Source organism: Saccostrea cucullata, unplaced genomic scaffold, assembly GCF_032062105.1.
Source record: "Saccostrea cucullata isolate Sc308-1 unplaced genomic scaffold, CSIRO_AGI_Scuc_v1 ctg14044, whole genome shotgun sequence".
Taxonomy (NCBI): domain Eukaryota; kingdom Metazoa; phylum Mollusca; class Bivalvia; order Ostreida; family Ostreidae; genus Saccostrea; species Saccostrea cuccullata.
Window position 1 is genome coordinate 19,347 of NW_026929708.1, and position 18,516 is coordinate 37,862.

The following is an 18,516-nucleotide window of genomic DNA, read 5'->3' on the forward strand; positions in this document are numbered from 1 at the left end:
GGCAAGAAATGGGCACAGATCTACCCGGTCTTATTAGACAATGTGGGAATCGATCGAGAAATGATGTACAAGACATAAGAGAAGAATTTTGTAACTATTGTAATACAAATGGTCAGGTTTCTTGGCTATGGGAATTGCTGTAACCTACAAGATGGGACTGTGATCCTTTGGGTACAATTTGTGTTTTCAAAAAGGCATCCAGGGACTTGAAATGAACCCGTGAACTGGTGTAGAGTTCGTCTGTGCCAGAGCCACTCTTCCTGGACTTGTTTATTTTGTTCAATTCCTTTGATTAATTGATTGTATATTGTTAAACGTCCCTCTTGAGAATTTGTCGATTCCTTAGAATAGTATCCTCTAAGATAGGATATTTCGGCTTGTATTTGATTGACTGTTAATAAAAAATAAATACATTTACAAGTTTAAGTTGCTAAATATTTATTGTATACTCACCAATTAACAAAAAGTATGATTCATAAAGTTGAATAACATGTGACAGTTCGCTACAGAAAACAAAAACACTTATCATTACATTCCAGACCTTCATTTTCCTCTCTCAGTTTTTCTAATATATTGCTTAATGCTCTTTGTCTGCAGTCTTTTTTTTAATAAGATGGAGATGAAACATTCCATAGGTCTGGTTCCTCATGAAATAACTCAGTCATTTTTGTTGCTCAGTACTTAATTTTAATTCATCAATTATCTTCTTACCGCCATTTTCTTTGTTTTAGTTTAACATGTGTATATGCACCTTATCTTATATTAAGTTTATCAGTGATGCTGATTGGTCAGTTACGTCTGCAAAACAGACTGAAATAGAGCAAGTTCTATTCTGTCTGCTTGCATGTCTGCAGTGCTTAAACCCTAGTTTACACAGTGTTCTTTTGCAGCTCGTCCTCAAAGCAGCTGCAAAAGCAGAGTGTGTAAACCGGGCTTATGAGTGCTTTTGCAGTTATTCAGGTTGCATAATATATATTAAAACAGGATAAAACAGTAGATGGTAAGGCGGATGCAGTACGTGCATGTACTGACAATCTTTGTCTACTTTGAAATGTAAGTACATCATTATCCTACAGAAGAAGAGAACTATTGTTTTTACGGTTCTTGGTCTTCACTCATCATTTGCCTTTCCCTGCATTCCCAGTCTTTCTAAGTACCTAGCGACGGAGGATAAAAGAGTGATAACTCTAGATTTTTAACCTAAATTTGTATGCGAAATAGGTTGGGTTTTTTTCGGGTGGTCTCGGATTACGTCCTTGCACACTGTTATAGATGAAAAGTAGTTCCAAATGTTCTTGAAATCGATTAACTACATATTGGTGCATTTGTATATCTAAAAGAAATGCTTTATCTCAGATTTTTAGCGGGAATATTTTTCCAAAGAAAAATTCTAACAAATCTTAACCAGAAGTCTCTGTCGAGACTGTAGCTCTACTGGTATGTACTTATCAAAAACCATTGCACTATTTCATGTATCTTTGTGTAGTCTACTTGTGTGCCAACTTATTTGGAAACCAAACTAGAACTGTAGAAGGAGTAGCGTTTTTAAGGAATTTCACAGAAAAATCTATTTTTAGTAACCATGGTAACACCGTTCATCGAAATCAAAAACCGATGCACTATTCTATGTATCTTAGTGTAGGTTACTTGTGCGCCAAGTTCTATTGAAATCAGACCTAAACTGTAGAAGGAGTAGCGTTTTTAAGGAATTTCACAGAAAATATTCTATTTATAGTAACCATTGCAACATCGTTCAACGAAATTAAAAACCGATGCACTATTCTATGTATCTTAGTGTAGCCTACTTGTGTGCCAAGTTATATTGAAATCAGACAAAAACTGTAGACTTAGTGTAGTCTACTTGTGTGCCAAGTTATATTGAAATCAGACCAAAACTGTAGAAGGAGTAGTGTTTTAAAGGAATTTCACAAAAAATTCTATTTTTAGTAACCAGGGCAACACCGTTCATCTAAATCAAAAGCCGATGCACTATTCTATGTATCTAAGTGTAGTCTACTTGTGTGCCAAGTAATACTGAAATCAAACAAAAACTGTAGAAGGAGTAGCGTTTTAAGGAATTTTACAGAAAATTTTCTATTTTTAGTAACCGTGGCAACAACGTTCATTGAAATCAAAAACCGATGCACTATTCTATGTATCTTAGTGTAGTCTACTTGTGTGCCAAGTTATACTGAAATCAGACCAAAACTGTAGAAGGAGTAGCGTTTTAAAGGAATTCCACAGAAAATTCTATTTTTAGTAACCATGGCAACACCGTTCATCGAAATAAAAAAACCATGCACTATTCTATGTATTTTAATGTAGTCTACTTGTGTGCCAAGTTATATGGAAATCAGACCGAAACTGTAGAAGGAGTAGTGTTTTTAAGAAATTTCACAGAAAATTCTATTTTTAGTAACCATGGCAACACCGTTCATCCAAATCTAAAACCGATGCACTATTCTATGTATCTAAGTGTAGTCTACTTGTGTGCCAAGTTATACTGAAATCAAACTAAAATTGTAGGAGGAGTAGCATTTTGAAAAATTGTTTACAGACGGACAGACAGACAGACAGACGGACGGACGCCGGACGCATTACTATCGCATAAGCTCTTCTGGTCTCTGACCAGTAGAGCTAAAAAACTACATTAGTTAAACTTGTGATTTAAAAATAGGCCTACCAGACAAACATCGTATCATTTCGACTATCATATAACATGTATATTAACGCATGCAAAATTTTGATTTGAAATACGAAAATATTTGACGATATCAACGTAAACATATAAAAAAGTTTACAAAACATGTATCGCTTAAGTACTGCATGCAGTGTAGATTTCTATAAATTTACCTTGTATACAAGTTAATGTCTCTTTTCTTTTTTTAAAAATAGGCCTTCAAGTATAATTTAAAACGCAGTACAAACCTTAGATCATGCACACTGCCTGTCCTTTTATATCGATTCAGGAACCGCCTTATACATGTACTCTGTCGCGTGGGTTTGAATTGATAGTTGCTCTAACGAATTTTTTTTCGATTTTCACAGTCGATTTTCCTTCTTCATGATAATCAATAATAGGGTTTCTAGTAGACAACGACAATCTCCTTTCACCTTGCCTGGAAGCCATTTTCAAAATGAAAAGGGTTGTGAGTGCCGAATGGACGCTAAACGGTTCTTACACGAAAATCGCACGGTTCTTAAACGAAACCCACAAGTAGATCAAATTTAGAAAGAGAATATGCATTTCTGCTAAATTTAGAAAGAGAAAATGCATTTCTACTTTGTAACCAATCGTTTATCCCATCCCACAGGAATCACTAACCTTGGGGTCACATATTTCAAAATATTATCAATTTATTACATCATAAATTGTTTATTACTGAAATGCCAAATTTAAGTTTCAAAGCATGATTTTTTCAGAATATGTCCTCTCCTCCTCACCCTGATACTCTGGCCAAGGGGCCATAATATTAACCATTTAGCTAGATACGCCTTTCTTCATCAAAAATATGTACTTAGATCATTGGCCTGATTCCCAGTAGCCCCGCCCTAACACCAGAATTTCTAACATAGGACATTAAAATTCACAAATCTCAAAGAAGCATATTTCCTCCTCATAACTTTATACATTTTTTAATTGTTTACTACCCAGGTACGAAAAGAAAATTTTCAAAGAAATAATTTAATTTCACTTTATAATCTGTTTAGCCCCACCCTAGCACCCTGACCATAAGGCCATGCATTTCACAATTTCGAAGACAGGGTTTTTTAGGTCTCAAAACCAAGGGTCTGGGCCTTTCCATTTGGGAAAAATAGCGACATTTGGATGAAATTGGGAAAAACGTCATACCTTACATTTCTCTGAATAATTTTAAATAAAACATAATTTCATAACAATGTGCTAGGTATTTATTAACTGTTTTACAGATACTTCAGTCAAACTGCATTTTTCTGTCTTTTGCAGATATAAATGTGTCTACAATATTTCTTATTAAATTTTCACTCATTTCAGCAGGACCTTCATGGCAGATTCTCATAATAGCATCTAATGATGCAGTTTTTAGCCTATTTCTCAAAGGGGTACATAGTCCATTCATAACTCATAAGACTAAAAGATCTCTCTACAGCTGCAGTAGAAGATGGTATTAGCAGAGAGAGTAAAAGTAATTGGAACATGTTTGGACATGTATTCTGTAGAACAGGGTCCTTCGCCATCTCCTTGAACACAGTCTCTGATGTTGTGTGGCCTCTCTGCCTGTTAATTATAAAATAAACAAAAAACTTTAAGAATATTTGTTTCTCTCAAACATGATCAGGTCTGAGGACAAATGTTATAATTTGTAAAATGAAATCAAATAAAGAATTGTTAACTTAAACAAATTAAAATTCCATTGATTGATATACAATTTGTGTCTTGAACATTCAAATAACATTCAAGAATATTTAAAAAAAAATTAATACATTTATTTTATTCAAATTCATATATGAAATAAAGAATCAGATTAATATGTACCTTGTGTCTGTTAAATGTTCATAGTATGATAAAAAGAAGAAACTTCAAAGGTCCATTGCAATCAGAATTATTTCATGCATCTCAAAAACTAACTGTAATTAACAAAATGAATACACAGATCACAGAAATCTCTTAAGAATAAATTAAAAAGGTTTTAAAAACTTGGTGTTAGTATTAAAACAGTTTATGAAAATGTAATTGGCTATTGCAAATACCCAACCCTGAAATTTATTATAAAGCATGCATATGAAAAAACTTACTTTAATATGTATAACTGGGTTCTGAAGCTTAAATCTTCTGCTCTGGTGATGTCAGCTGGAATGTCACTTTCGCAGTATTGGCGGCGACCTTGGAATTCATCTGTTTTAGGTCTTCCATAGAATTCTGCCAAACTATGAATATCCTCCAGTCCTAGAAAATTCAAATTACACCATATTTTAAAACATTAACTGAAAAAATCTTTTAGTATCATGATATTTGATTTCAATAGAGTGTTTAACTGTATACCCTTTTATGACAGTAATTTAAAATAAAATACAAAAATTTAATTACTATGCCCTAGTCAGTGCTAGCAGCTTCTGGAATGGAGTCTGGAAGATTTCTAATATCTAATGACCCAAAAGCTTTGAGCACTGGAGAACACACAAAGGCATCCTCAACTTCTGCAATGAGTTTGTAGATGAAAGGTATTCCTGTACGTTCAAGGAAATGCTGTGGAGTTATGTCCACAAAACCCCTTCTCCTCATGGCTAGATTTGTTCTGTCTTATATTTCATTGAAAAATGTGTCTGCTTTGGAAAACTTTGTTGTTTCATCATTGTTCTTTAGGGAATCAATGAGTGATTGCAGTTGATCAGTAGTCCGTTTCAAATGAAACGGCAAATATGTAAAGTTAACATCAGATCCCTGTAAATATTGACTAAGTATATGCAGTGGCCTCAAAACATCACACAGCAACAAGATCATTGCAACTAATGGTTTCTGAAGAAGTCCTTCTATAATGCCATAAATTTCATGGTCCTTCTTTTCATTGTAAATGTCATCAAGTACATCCAACACTTGAACAAACCTATCACTCAACCTTGTGCATGCTGTTAAATGTGACAGCCATCTGGTAGTTGCTGCCCTGATGAAAGTAAGAGGTTTCAATCCATATGTTTGTTGTATGTCATTTAACATAGAAAACTTTTGTGGTGAATATTCAAAAAGTTTCCATACTGACAATAGAATGCTGTCAACTTCAATCAACAAAGGATATTCTTTCATTAGGTGTTTCAAACACAAGGCGAGTCTATGGTTCCTGCAGTTTATGTAGATACAATGGGGTGACAGGTGTCTGATTCTTCTCTGTAAACCTAAGAAAATCATATAATTTTAATGTAACATTGAAACTCAAAAGTAATTTGGGGTTGGAATTTTATTTTATGATAATTTACAAGAGAAAATAATCGCTGTCTATTGATTCCTATTCTTATTCAAATGAAAATATTTACTGTTATCAAGAACCAGTAAAATTTATACTATTAAACTTATGAATAAATGATAATTTAATCTATTTCCTCTATAATATTATTCAGTCATCATATTAATTATCTTACACAAATTTATAAAATGTAACCAGATATTTTCATAGTCTATAATTACCTGTCACTTCCCCACTCATTGTATTTGTTCCCTCAAAACCAAGAAACCTAACATTTGTGAGATCAACATTTTTGGCCATGCAGAACTGCTCAATGGCTGTCAGCAAGCTTAAAGCATCTGTTTTTTCACATGTATCAGTCGCATGTAGTGCTCTTTCACCTCGTTATTGTGTAACCACATGTACATGATTGAAAATTGTTCCCTATTGGCCTCATCTGTACTCTCATCTGCCAATAAGGCAAAGAACTTCTCTTTTCAGCATTTCTCAGAGAGGATAAAAGTTCTTCCTCAATAGGTATGCTTATGGCTTCTATAATATCGGTAACTGAAGTAGATGACAAATAAGTTACTGATGGACTTTTATCAAGATAAGAGGACAGTTCTTCAACACCAAGGTCTGCAATGAATCGAACAAGTTCTTCAAAGTTTATACTAAGTGCCAATCTTTACCTTATCATAAAGTATGCACACCGTACCAATTTTTCAAAATATTCTCTGGTAGATACTTTTTTTTCATTTCATCGCAAGCAGCTGCAGAAAACTTGGACCACATAGATTGAACCATCTCGCCTGCCTCGGTTGTACAGAAATTCGTGATTTAAAAAAAATGGCATACAACAATAGAGTATAATGGAACAAGGCACAATGTCATATTACCGGAATCTCCTGATTTCAGGAAATGTTCAAGGAAAAGAGAAAAATGCCTACAAACCTAAAATACGAGGGCCATTCAAAGAGCTCGTAGACTTTTGTCCTAACTTTTATATTTAACGTCATATTATATCCAAATTTGGTAAAAATATTTTAACAACAGATGCAAATAAATTGAGTAAAAAAATTGGAATGTATCTTCATATTTATTAAAATTACCAGGGATTTAGAACATCAAAAATAAGGTCATGGAGCACCGCCATAATTGAGTATTTTTTTTAATTAACAGCTATACCTCTGATAAATAGAACTGAAACGAAATAAAATTTACATGTTTAAATAAAGTTTTGTTGTATTAATTAAATGAAATCAGGTTATGTAATATCCTGCTCCATTTAAAAGGTATCAGTTTCTAAATACATGAGGACTTGATTGAAAAAGTCAAAAAACCATGACGTAGGAGGACGTCAAGGAGCAGCAAGTAGCAATAAAATAAGACTTTACATTCAGGAAACTTCTTCTACAAGCTTAAAAAATCCTTTTAATCCAGGATCTGTATGAAAAATAATCTGTGTATTTGTATTGAATTAAAAATACAATTTTTGAGTGGAAGCGAGTATGAATCAGACGATGGATTGTCTGTAAAGAAACAGGTTAAAGTTAAAAATATTGTTAAAAGAGTTAGGAACGTCACTGAACGTGATGTGCGCTTCAATGTTGCAGAATTGATAGAGTTGCATAGTGATTTAAAGAATTTGAAAAAAACAACATATTCAAGCTATATTTGTACAATTGTTAGCAAACTAGGTGTTAAGTGTTGTGGATATGTGTTTTGAATGGAGAAGACACTTCAAAACTGTGTTTGAACTTAAAAAAAAAATTGGTATTCTTTTGACAAACTCTCTATGTTGTTGTTAACGTTACAATATTGGTTAACCGTGCTCCGTGGTAACATAACATGCTGCTTTAAATGTTGGCTAGCTCTATTATATTTATTCAAATGGAATGAAACTTCACACCTCGACGAAATAAAACTCCGTGGGGATCCGGGTTAGAATAGGCCCTCAGTACCCCCTTGCTTGTCGTAAAAGGCGACTAAATGGGGCGGTCCTTCGGATGATACAGTATAAACCAAGGCCCCATGTCACAGCAGGTGTGGCACGATAAAGATCCCTCCCTGCTCAAAGGCCCTGAGTGCCTAGCATAGGCCTAAAATTGCAGCCCTTCACCGGCAATGGTGACGTCTCCATATCAGTGAAATATTCTGAAGACGGACGTTAAACAATATACAATCAATCAATCTTGAAACTCCTATACCTTATATAGGCAATTAATGACAAAGGTTCAATTTTCTCAATCACCAATGCAGGTCAAGGACATGAGGTCAACATAGTTAGTATACAAAGGAAGGTTTCAAAGAAGAAATACACCTGTGAAATATGAAAGAGCTAGTGCTAATAACTGTCCTATTATTATGGCAATTGTTTTTAAAGAAGGTCAAACTTTTAAGTCAAGGTCAAAAATATTTATTCCCAATGAAAGGTCTTATTAAATTGAAAGAACCTGGAAAGTATGAAAGCCCTAGTACTACATGTAACTGTTTAAGGTAAATTAGTGTATTTTTAGGCTATCACATCATAAAATGGGTAGAGCCAATTTATGCATAAAATGGCCTAATCTCTCACCAGAACGCGTTTTACGCTCCGCTCCAACACCTCTGTTATTGTCTAAATTACAAGAATCTTGTAAAACGAAAATAAGTTATAGATTAAGACCAACTTGGTTATTATTTAAAATGACTTTTTTCCCTGAAATCTGGATATATATTAAAATAGCTTCAATATACGGCAATATTTTGTTCAGTTTATTTACACACATTTTCATTTTGAAATCAAGGAGATAAAGTTAGAATTGGCTAAACATACAAAACAATGAATGTTTTCATTGGACTTCATAGCATATGCAAGGCAATTGTTTAAGTGTTTAATAGTCTTGGGTCCAGGAATCTGATACCTTTTGCTTTTCTTCAATTCATATAATCTGTAAAAAAATTTTGGTATGGCAAAAGTCAGCACATTTTTGGATGGAAGGATCAAAGTCAGATTTAGGTTTAGCATCATTGTCAATAATCAAATTTTTGACATGTCAGTTTTTTCCTTTCAGTTCATGAAGCATTTGGATTGCCATATCTGATGCCATGGCTTTTGCTTACTCGACAATCGTGGTCATTATTTTTCTCATCCTGTTCACATGATCTACATTTTCACACCGCACAGAATAGGATATTACCATGCCGGTATTATGTCCTTTCATGCTTGCATGTCCTGTGAGAAATATGTGTTTTTATATTACTACACATATTTGATTGTATTGCTTGAAATATGTTGTTACATTAACAATATGTCCTTATGATAGTGTTATATCAAAAGTAGTGCATGTACCTGACACACTAGTATAATGTTTTCCACTGCCTCTAGTTTGCCACCCAGCATCAAAAGAAGCTGTGTAATTTTCTGGATCTTCACATCTATTGTACAGAACCTTATATTAAAACTATGCTGATAAATTTTAGAAATCATTTTAAAAAATTATGCTGGTATACCTTTCTTTTTCATCTTTGATTGCAGCATCACAAGTGCCATCTGCAACAGCTTCAAATATATGACCTGTTTCTCTTTCTCTTCTTTTTAAAGTAGTTGGAGACATATATGGGAGATTCAGAGCAGCAAACACATTGTTTATGATGGTTTCCCCAAGACCACAAAACAATATTGCTATATAGAAATAGATTTATAAATGCATGTACCAATGTCCACATAAAAAAGAGTATGCACAATATAAAGGTATAATATAGGCATAAACAGAACTATTTTGATATTGTATACAAAATTAAGATTCTTCATAAATATAGAGAAATATATATTGTACCTGCTCCTAACTTAGTAATCACATCCCACATGGTCCCTCCATGTTTTTTTCCTGTTGGGACGTAATTGATTCTATTACACATTTTATGTGAAGACTACTTCCTACAAAATATAACATTGATCAATCTGATAAAAGCTATCGCATAGAGAATCTGATAACTCCCAATTAAAGGTCATGTTCTGGTGAACTTTTAATTGACCAATCAAATCGCGACTTATTTTGCAATGTCTGGAATTTCGGAAGTTTTGTCATTTCTGTTAGTATAGATGACATGCCCGATGTATTCCGATAAACGTAAACATGGCGACTTCCACACCTCGGAAGACATGTGTCTTATCGGACACTTGTATCCTCTGCGGATTTTCGTTTATACAGATTGAAAGAAAGGAAAATGGTGAGGAAAAAGTTCACAAGTTTTTCGAGACGAAGCTAAGACTAAACACCGAAAGAAAAGATAGCATAAAACAACTAACAGGCCTGACAGACATTGCAGATGTCACGACAAATGCAGGTGTGTGTAAAAAGTGTTATCGATCAGTTGAATCTATAATGAAAACCGAATCCAAAAATGAGCAAATAAAACAGAGGTTTCGCGAGGTGGCACAGAGAACAATACAAACACTCACGTTACAGCTGCTTTCCCCTCGGAGAAAGTCCATAACTAAACGGATGCTTAGGAGCCCAGCCTTGCCATCTTCAAAAATACAGACTTTCGACGTATCCTACCGCAAGCTCGTGCAAATATCACCATTCTCAGATTTGACAAATAGAACAGATTTGCATAAAACAGAGGTAATAATAGATCACGATATCATATTATATTTACAGTGTATATAGATAGAGAAAAAAAAAATAATTAATCCGAAATTCCTCTGTGATAGTGTAAGAAAGGGGTTCGAATCTAAGGTATTTCGGATTAAGAAATAATGCATGTCTATTGTTTTTTATGCTATAAACAAGTACTGAACATAAACAAAAACACACACATTTTGACATACATGACAACATAAGTCATTATGTGGATATCCCTGGTGTACTTGATCTTCCATAAAAACCTGATTGATATTTTCATTTCAGTAGCTATTTCAGTCCTGTAAATTAAAAGGTGTTTAATTAAAATATGAAGAATGAACTTTCACTCATATTGAAAAGATGTTTGTACTTTGATCAGAAACTCACAGCAATTAAACTCGTTATTTCTGCTAATTTGCACTTCAGCTACACTATATTAACATTATATTTACTTTGAATTGACAGCTGCCTCTTACATATCAACCACCTAGTTGTAGTTCATTTACTGGTATCCCTATTGCACCAAAGGAGAAACAAGGTATGCTTAAAAAGTTTGAGGGTGTGAATTCTATGAGTTTGAATGAATAAATTTGGCCACCTTTCTTTACTCACATACTTCATGTACTTAATCATATTAATTGTCACTGTGTGGTGAATTCATCATATAATAACTAAGCATTGTTTTGCCATGGAATACAATCACATCTTGTATTTTGTAAATGTCAATTAGAAATAAAATATGTTAGAAAATTCTTTTACTACTGCAAGTCACCTGACTTTGGATTTTTCTTCCTAGATATTACATGTAGTACGTCTAGTATGAAAATACAAGGATCTAAGCGATCTCTAGATTTTGGGATTTCAAATAAAGAACTCGATGACATTCATACAACATCATTAGATGGGTCAATTGAGGTTAACTTAGAAAAAGAATTGTTCATGAAGTTTCTAAAGTTACTACTAACTTGTTGATTGTTACACATGTTTACTTAACATGATTATTTCCAATTTACCAGTTGACTCTTATATATATTCACAGCATTTTTAGATTTCCATTAATTATACATTGATTATACAATTGAACATGTAGTTACAAGTTGGTGTATAAATTTAGTATGCAATATATTAAGTTCACTAGTTTTTATTGCTTTTTTGCATTGATTATACAATTGTTCATGTAGATACTAGTTGTTGTAAAATTTAGCATGTGATATATTATGTTCACCAGTTTTATTGCTTTTTATTTTTGCATGTGCATGTTGCTGTTTTTTTTCAGATTTGAATTCAGACCTGGATTTGTAAATAAACTCAACTGTGATTTAAGGTATATGTAAAAAGATTTGAACCTATTACATGATTATATCACTAATTTTTATCAAATGGAAGGAAAACAGACTATTTGAGATGGACAGAAAGATATTACAAACTGTCAACCGGAAATGAAAATGCTTTGACATCAAAGAAGTAAAAAAATGAATTAGTATGAGCTTATGAATATGATCATGAAATATTTGTGTGTTTTGACATATATTCTAATTTACTTTCAGCTCAGCATATACTATCCAAGTGGTCGAAAAAGTCGTTTCATAATTGATGAGAATGAGAAAAAGATCTGCAAGATTGTTTTTAGAGGAAAAGAAGTGGATCGAGGACTGAAAGACTTTTTAAAGACTACTAACCCCAACATATTAGTTGAGGGGTCATTATCAGTTTTAGGTAAGATGTGAACATGTCTGCATTGCTCACTTGGGAAATAAAATAACCAGAAATAACAAATTTGATACATCAAGGCTTTGAGTATATATTCATATTAATTAAGTTGAAATTCAGCATGTTTTGGTTTGATTTTGTCTGTTAATAAATACAACTTATGTTTATAATGCATATGTACTACTTTCTGCCATGTGATTAGATCAAGATAAAAAATTCTAATTAATATATGAAATCATGATCAGATTATACTTGTTTACAGTTTTAATTTGCATCTTTTGCAGGTGATGAATGCAAAAATCTGTGCAAGAGAAATTCTGGTAGTGTTCTTCAAGATAAATCAAGCAGCAATGTTTTAGAATTTACATGGGACAGTATGAAAATAAGAGCACCAAATGTCTTAAAGACAGTATCAGCGATGGAATCAGATGTCCCGTTACAAGTGAGTGAGAAACCATTTCAGTATGTCATGTATTCTGTGTCACAAATCCTGCATGGAAGATCCCAAGAAATGTCCTTAGTTCAGTACTTGTCTGGATTGGTGTTGATGCACTCTTAAGGTAATAATTGTAGTGTACTAATGAAAATGTGTCTACTAGCAAAATAAATGCAATTTTATAATTTTGGAGCAGAATGACTTAATATACAATGAAGCAAATTTATGTTTTAATTTATTATATTAATCCTTCTGTTCTACAATCACTTGCATAATTTTGTACATCATTGATATAAATTGATTTATAAAACTGTTATACCATATATCAGAGTACCATAATCTTTGGAATCTGATAGAAATATGAATTTTGCTGTACTGTATTGTTTTTATAAATTAAATAAAAAGTCACTTTATATTAGTTATTTTGGCATGTTCATTGCATTGATTTGATATGAGATTTGCCAATTTTTCAGGACATTGAGAGAATTGCTAAATTTGGAGCAAGTGTTCATCCAGAAACACTTAAAAGAAAGCTGAATTCTTGGGATGCAATTTTAGATGAGGAATTACTCAAGTACAAAGAAGAATGGAGTCGAGGTGGGCAAACAAATACCAACTCATAGGGGACAATTGGGACAGAAATATCATTCCTTCTTACAGAACGTCTTAAGACAAAACATTGTCCTTGCACTTGTTTCAGGTCATTGGAGTCCTTGACAGAGTGAATTGTGTGGTGGACACAGACTCACAGCTCATTGATATTTCAGACCTGAATCCTGTGAATTTCATACCCTCCAGTGAGGATCAGGATATTCTTTTCCATGAGCTTACTTTCCTTGTTGTAAGTTCAGTCATTGCTAATATTTACCAGATGAATGACAGTTTTGTATCAATTTACCCTAAGCATTTGCAACACAAATACAGCAATTACTCAGGAATAAAAACAGAACAGGTAAGACTTTATGGATGGATTATATGTATTTTATGTCATATTTTCTATAGAAAAGCATAACTTTAATACATGTACATGTTCTTTGCACAGTATCCTTTGGGACTATTTGATTGCAAGGAAATGGTCACTCAGGATGTTATCAGACTACTAAAAGAGCTATCAAAGAAGTATGTACCCACAGATGATGCAGGAGAAATTGTGGAAGAAATGAACCCAGTATGATAAGAACTCCGGGTTTCCGGTATAATGGACATAACATCCACTACTGGTTACTTTGTTTCTGTGATGGGTCCTTACATCGCCAAAATCAATGATGCAACCATTCTCAACCATGTCATGAAGACAAACATTGAGGACATCTGCGACTGGGTCAGAGAGGTCCCCGTACTATCTCAAACAGATGGGTATCAAGGCAAAGATGCCGTCCTTCATGGTTAAAGGTGAAAAACAAAATGGGGACTGAAAATGCCAACACCAGTAGATTAGTGACAAAGGTATAACACAATGTTAGATATGATGTGCTTTGTTCTTTTAAACAAAAGGTCACCTGAGTGTTATGTATCAAGTACAACTTTCCAACAAATGAATTTGGTTGGTGTATGAATTATGAAATTAACAATTTTTGAAAGAGGCACCATTGTCATCATAACTATACACTTAACATACATAGATCATCAGCATATTACCAAGGAGCAGAGGAGAAGATTATCAAAGAATTAATGCAGTTTTACTATGTAATCATTATAGAGTCCCACCCTAACACTAGAACCCTGACCTTGCGGCCATGAATTTCACAAGTTTGGTAGAGGGCTCAATGCTGATTACAATCCTGCCCCCAGTTTGGCTGCCTGATGCCCACGAGTGAAGAAGATTTTTAAAGATTGCATTTCTTTAAAAGGTTTTAGTCCCACCTCTTATGTCCCGGGGAAGGGGAGGGGGAATCATGAAATTCACAATTTTTTGCCCCATCTCTCATGTCGGGAAGGAGGGGACGAAGATCATGAAATTCACAATTTTTTCACTCTTCTCACCCATACAATGCTTTTTGCATAAATTGGTTGTAATTGGATGAGCTGTTAAAGAGAATATTTCAAAATGTTCAAAAGGTAACCCATGACAGACGGCTGAAATATTATATTGTTCATGAGAGAAGCCTTATAAATAATCACAGGCACCTGAAGTTTTATCAGTAAGTATCTAAATTAGCCATATATCGAAACATTCTACCCCCCTCTATTTGTAAATACACAAGGTATCCAACGCCAGTTTGACCCCCTGTTCGATTCAGGCTTCTATTTAACACTTAAATCAGAAATGCCTACTTGCCCGGGTTCGATTCTCGATCGCGGCGCCGTGTCATACTTAAGACGTAAACAAAGGTAGTGACAGTTCCTTCGCCAAGCGCTCGGCACTAGAAGTGAAAGTCACGGGTCTTTCGGATATGACCTTAAAAACGTAGGTCCCGTGTCACGGTAAGCGTTGGCACGATAAAGAACCCTCACTGCTCAATGGCCCTGAGTGCCGAGTATAGGTCTAAATTTGAAGCCCTTCGCCGGCATCGGTGACGTTTCCATATGAGTGAAAAATTCTCAAGAGGGACGTTAAACAATATACAATCAATCAATCCTACTGGTTTTCGTGTAGCATTGGATTTGAACATATTTCTCGCTATATATTTCTTTTAAAGTTTAAATCTAACGCGTTGATAATGTTATCAGCTTAACTTCATGCTGACTTCGAATTTCGTCACAGGGCCTGATCGCCATCAGATGATGTCACGGAAATTTAATCCCGACACCAAATGCTCCTATATATTTTTTTAATACAACAATTATAAATTCATACTTGGATATTTTACTTGAAAAAGACACTAATGGTAATCTAACAACCAAGCTATATGACAAACGTGATGACTTTAACTTTTGCTATCGTCAACTTCCCTTACTTATGCAGCAATATACCTTCATCACCTGCATACGGAGTATTTATATCTGAGTTGATTCGATACGCAAGAGCATGCTCTACGTACGAACAATATCTTAAACGAGGTAAATTGTTGACAAACAAGTTGATTAAATAAGAATATCAACAGTCTCGTTTGAAGTCATCATTTGTAAATTCTATGGTCGATACAATGACCTTGTCAGCAAATACAATTTATCATGCTGACTGACGTTTTTTAAGTAGGTTTTTCATACTAATTGTTAGTCCATTATTATTTATACACTGAGTTGGCCCAGTTATTGCTTACAGGAATGCAAATGGTGAGCAGCGCCAATCATCAGTGATTGGATTTGCAGACAGAACAATGGCAGTGAAAGGAGTACTCTACGACAGCACCAAACTTGACGTCGTAAAACTTGGACACACAGTTATGCTGCTCAATGTTATAATTAAAAATGAAACTGTCAAGTCTTTGGTGATAACAAACAGGAGCAAAGTCTTAAAAACTGGACCTCTGGATGTTCCAGAATCCCTGGTAACACAGGGGAAGGAAATGCCATTTCCACCTCCTGCTGCGGAGGTGAGCATAAAGACTGCCAAAAGTTCCCCAACAAAAACCCTTGTCACCCTCAGGGGACAAGTTGTTTCAGTGAGTATTTTTTAAACATAGATTTTAGTTTCCTTACATATTAGTAAAGTTCTATATTATTCATTATTTTAGTTGATGACTCCAAAAAAATCCCGAAATATATGTAGAACATGACAAAGCAATTTTTTGTATGATCTTCAATGCCACAACACTGTGTATTAAATAATGCATTAGAAACCAAATTATTAGGATCATAAGATTAATTATTACCTGGTTCTTTAACAAGAGGAGATGCAAAGGTCAGTCGGTGTCAATGGTTAGGAGACAAGTGTAAGGACTATTAAAGTGAAATACATTACAGAAACATGCAAGGTGCCATTATAGCGTGACTTAACAAAGACGAACGCTCTGTTGGAAGTCACTATTTCTCATGAATATTTATGCATTTAAATAATTACTTACTCCTGTGAGGCTAGAAAGAGATCAAGCGATGTGAGATAATCACAGGATTGAAACCACAACTCAACAAAACATCAAAACTTTGAAGTCCCCTTATATTCAAATAATCTTGTTATTAAGAGGCCGTGTCAGTAACCATTGAGCTTTACATGGAAAGTCAAAAATTTTGAATTGGGCAAAAACCACCTTAAAATATTTGAACAACAACAAAAATCACATTTAAGACAAATTTTACAAATTTATTCATCTTCATTGGTTTCCATGGCAACAAATGTGATTTGCCTAGTAAATTCTCAATGATACATTGTAAAATAATACAAATTTAGACATATTCAAATGCAGAGGGGTAACAATTGGAAAGTCTAAATTTGTTTTTTGATACTGAAATAATGAAAGATGCATCAGCGACAAAATAAGAAATAACATAAGTCGACGAAGTAAACTTTCCGACAAAAATGCGGGAAACGTCGTGGAACTCAATAAGAAAGAGTAATGTGCTCATAAATTTTCTTTTCACATGGACATAACTGCAGGCATACATTACAACATGTGCATTTCAAACAATTTAAGAGCAAGTTTTTGTACAGGTTTCATGCTAGTCACTGGTTGATGGTACTGTTCTTTCAATAATTCCTTTATCTTTAAGTTTCAAAATTTCTTTCCTAATATGTGGGTGTTGACTTTTTTTTCCGGCATTGACTTCATTCTCATGGTTACATTTTGTATTGCTCCTTTTGTATACATAGCACACAGCAAAACGATCTCGACCATCCCTAACACAACGGCCAATAAGAGAGCGATAATGGTGCCGGACTTTAAAGTCATCATTTCGTAAATTCTATGGTCGATACAATGACCTTGTCAGCAAATACAATTTATCATTGAATGAAATGCTGACTGACGTTTTTCATACCAATTGTTAGTCCATTATTTATACACTGAATTGACTACGGATTTTTTTCTCATTATTTCCTGATTATGACAATGAGCACACGGCGGGTGTGACCGGTCAGCAGGGGATGCTCACTCCTCCATGGCACCTGATCCCACCTCTGATGTTTCGGAGGTCCGTGTTTGCTCTGCTCTTGTTTTGTATATTTGTTTAATGGACGTTGAGATTGAATACTGTTCGTTATTTCCATATCCTTATTTAATAGTATTAAATAAAATATAAATTAAAATTCAGAAAATCCCCCATCTTTTTCAATATAAACAATTTGAGGTTTATAATGATTAATAAATGCTTGTCATACCTTTTCCAATACTCTTCTCTTTTCCAGAAATCCCAGTTTGACTTTTTTTTAGTTTTGGAGGAAGGGGAGGAGAGGAAGTATACAGCACACGCTGGATCAACCTTTTCCCGAACATTAACACCTCTGATGAACATGAGGACGGGAAGTATAATTGTCGTGTCATCTGATGTTGCCTTCTCAAGGAAAAGGGAGGATATATTTAAAGTGCCATCAGAGGCAGTAATTACCACACACTTTAACCATCAAATTGAGAGAGGGACCGTAGTGAGTACCTGTCCACAATTTGTAAATCTTTTTTATAAATGTTGTAACTGGAAACCCTACAAAACACATAACCAATTACAAAAACATTTTAAAATATAATAAATCATGAGGAAAAAGCAGTCCCAAAGCATACTTATAAAATCTGCTCTAAACAGCTCTTATATATTGGAATGGAATAGTTGGTGAACCCTAATCAGGGTTCGAAATTAACTTTTTTTAGCACTAGTCAACACAGACTAGTGACTTCTAGCTTCCACTAGTCCGCAACCTATTCCACTAGTCTGCCCTATATTATGTTAAGAGAATAATACAAATCTTAAAATTTTATCAATTAATTCAATGAAATATGTGTCCACACATCAGTTGGAAGCATGTGGT

The 18,516-nt window shown here is 34.1% G+C and overlaps 2 protein-coding genes, 1 long non-coding RNA gene and 1 pseudogene across 3 annotated transcripts; 2 read left to right on the plus strand and 2 right to left on the minus strand.

Moving 5' to 3' along the window:
• Nucleotides 1–3,773: 3,773 nt before the first annotated feature.
• LOC134281895 (uncharacterized) lies at nt 3,774–4,916 on the minus strand. Its single transcript, XR_009995186.1, has 3 exons — nt 4,792–4,916; nt 4,517–4,608; nt 3,774–4,258 (listed from the first exon to the last, which is right to left on the minus strand). It is a non-coding gene; the product is annotated as an uncharacterized LOC134281895 (long non-coding RNA).
• A 157-nt stretch (nt 4,917–5,073) lies between these two features.
• Nucleotides 5,074–6,666, minus strand: LOC134281896 (uncharacterized). Its single transcript, XM_062764325.1, has 2 exons — nt 6,161–6,666; nt 5,074–5,871 (listed from the first exon to the last, which is right to left on the minus strand). The coding sequence occupies exons 1-2, from the start codon at nt 6,237–6,239 to the stop codon at nt 5,282–5,284; spliced, it is 669 nt and encodes a 222-aa protein (XP_062620309.1). The 5' UTR covers nt 6,240–6,666; the 3' UTR covers nt 5,074–5,281.
• Nucleotides 6,667–10,039: 3,373 nt separating this feature from the next.
• LOC134281897 (uncharacterized) lies at nt 10,040–13,851 on the plus strand. Its single transcript, XM_062764326.1, has 8 exons — nt 10,040–10,531; nt 10,997–11,069; nt 11,328–11,446; nt 12,079–12,247; nt 12,526–12,683; nt 13,151–13,274; nt 13,349–13,629; nt 13,720–13,851. Exons 1-8 carry the CDS (start codon nt 10,040–10,042, stop codon nt 13,849–13,851), a joined length of 1,548 nt encoding a protein of 515 aa, XP_062620310.1.
• A 24-nt stretch (nt 13,852–13,875) lies between these two features.
• On the plus strand, nt 13,876–18,093 carry LOC134281898 (uncharacterized; annotated as a pseudogene).
• Nucleotides 18,094–18,516: the final 423 nt, after the last annotated feature.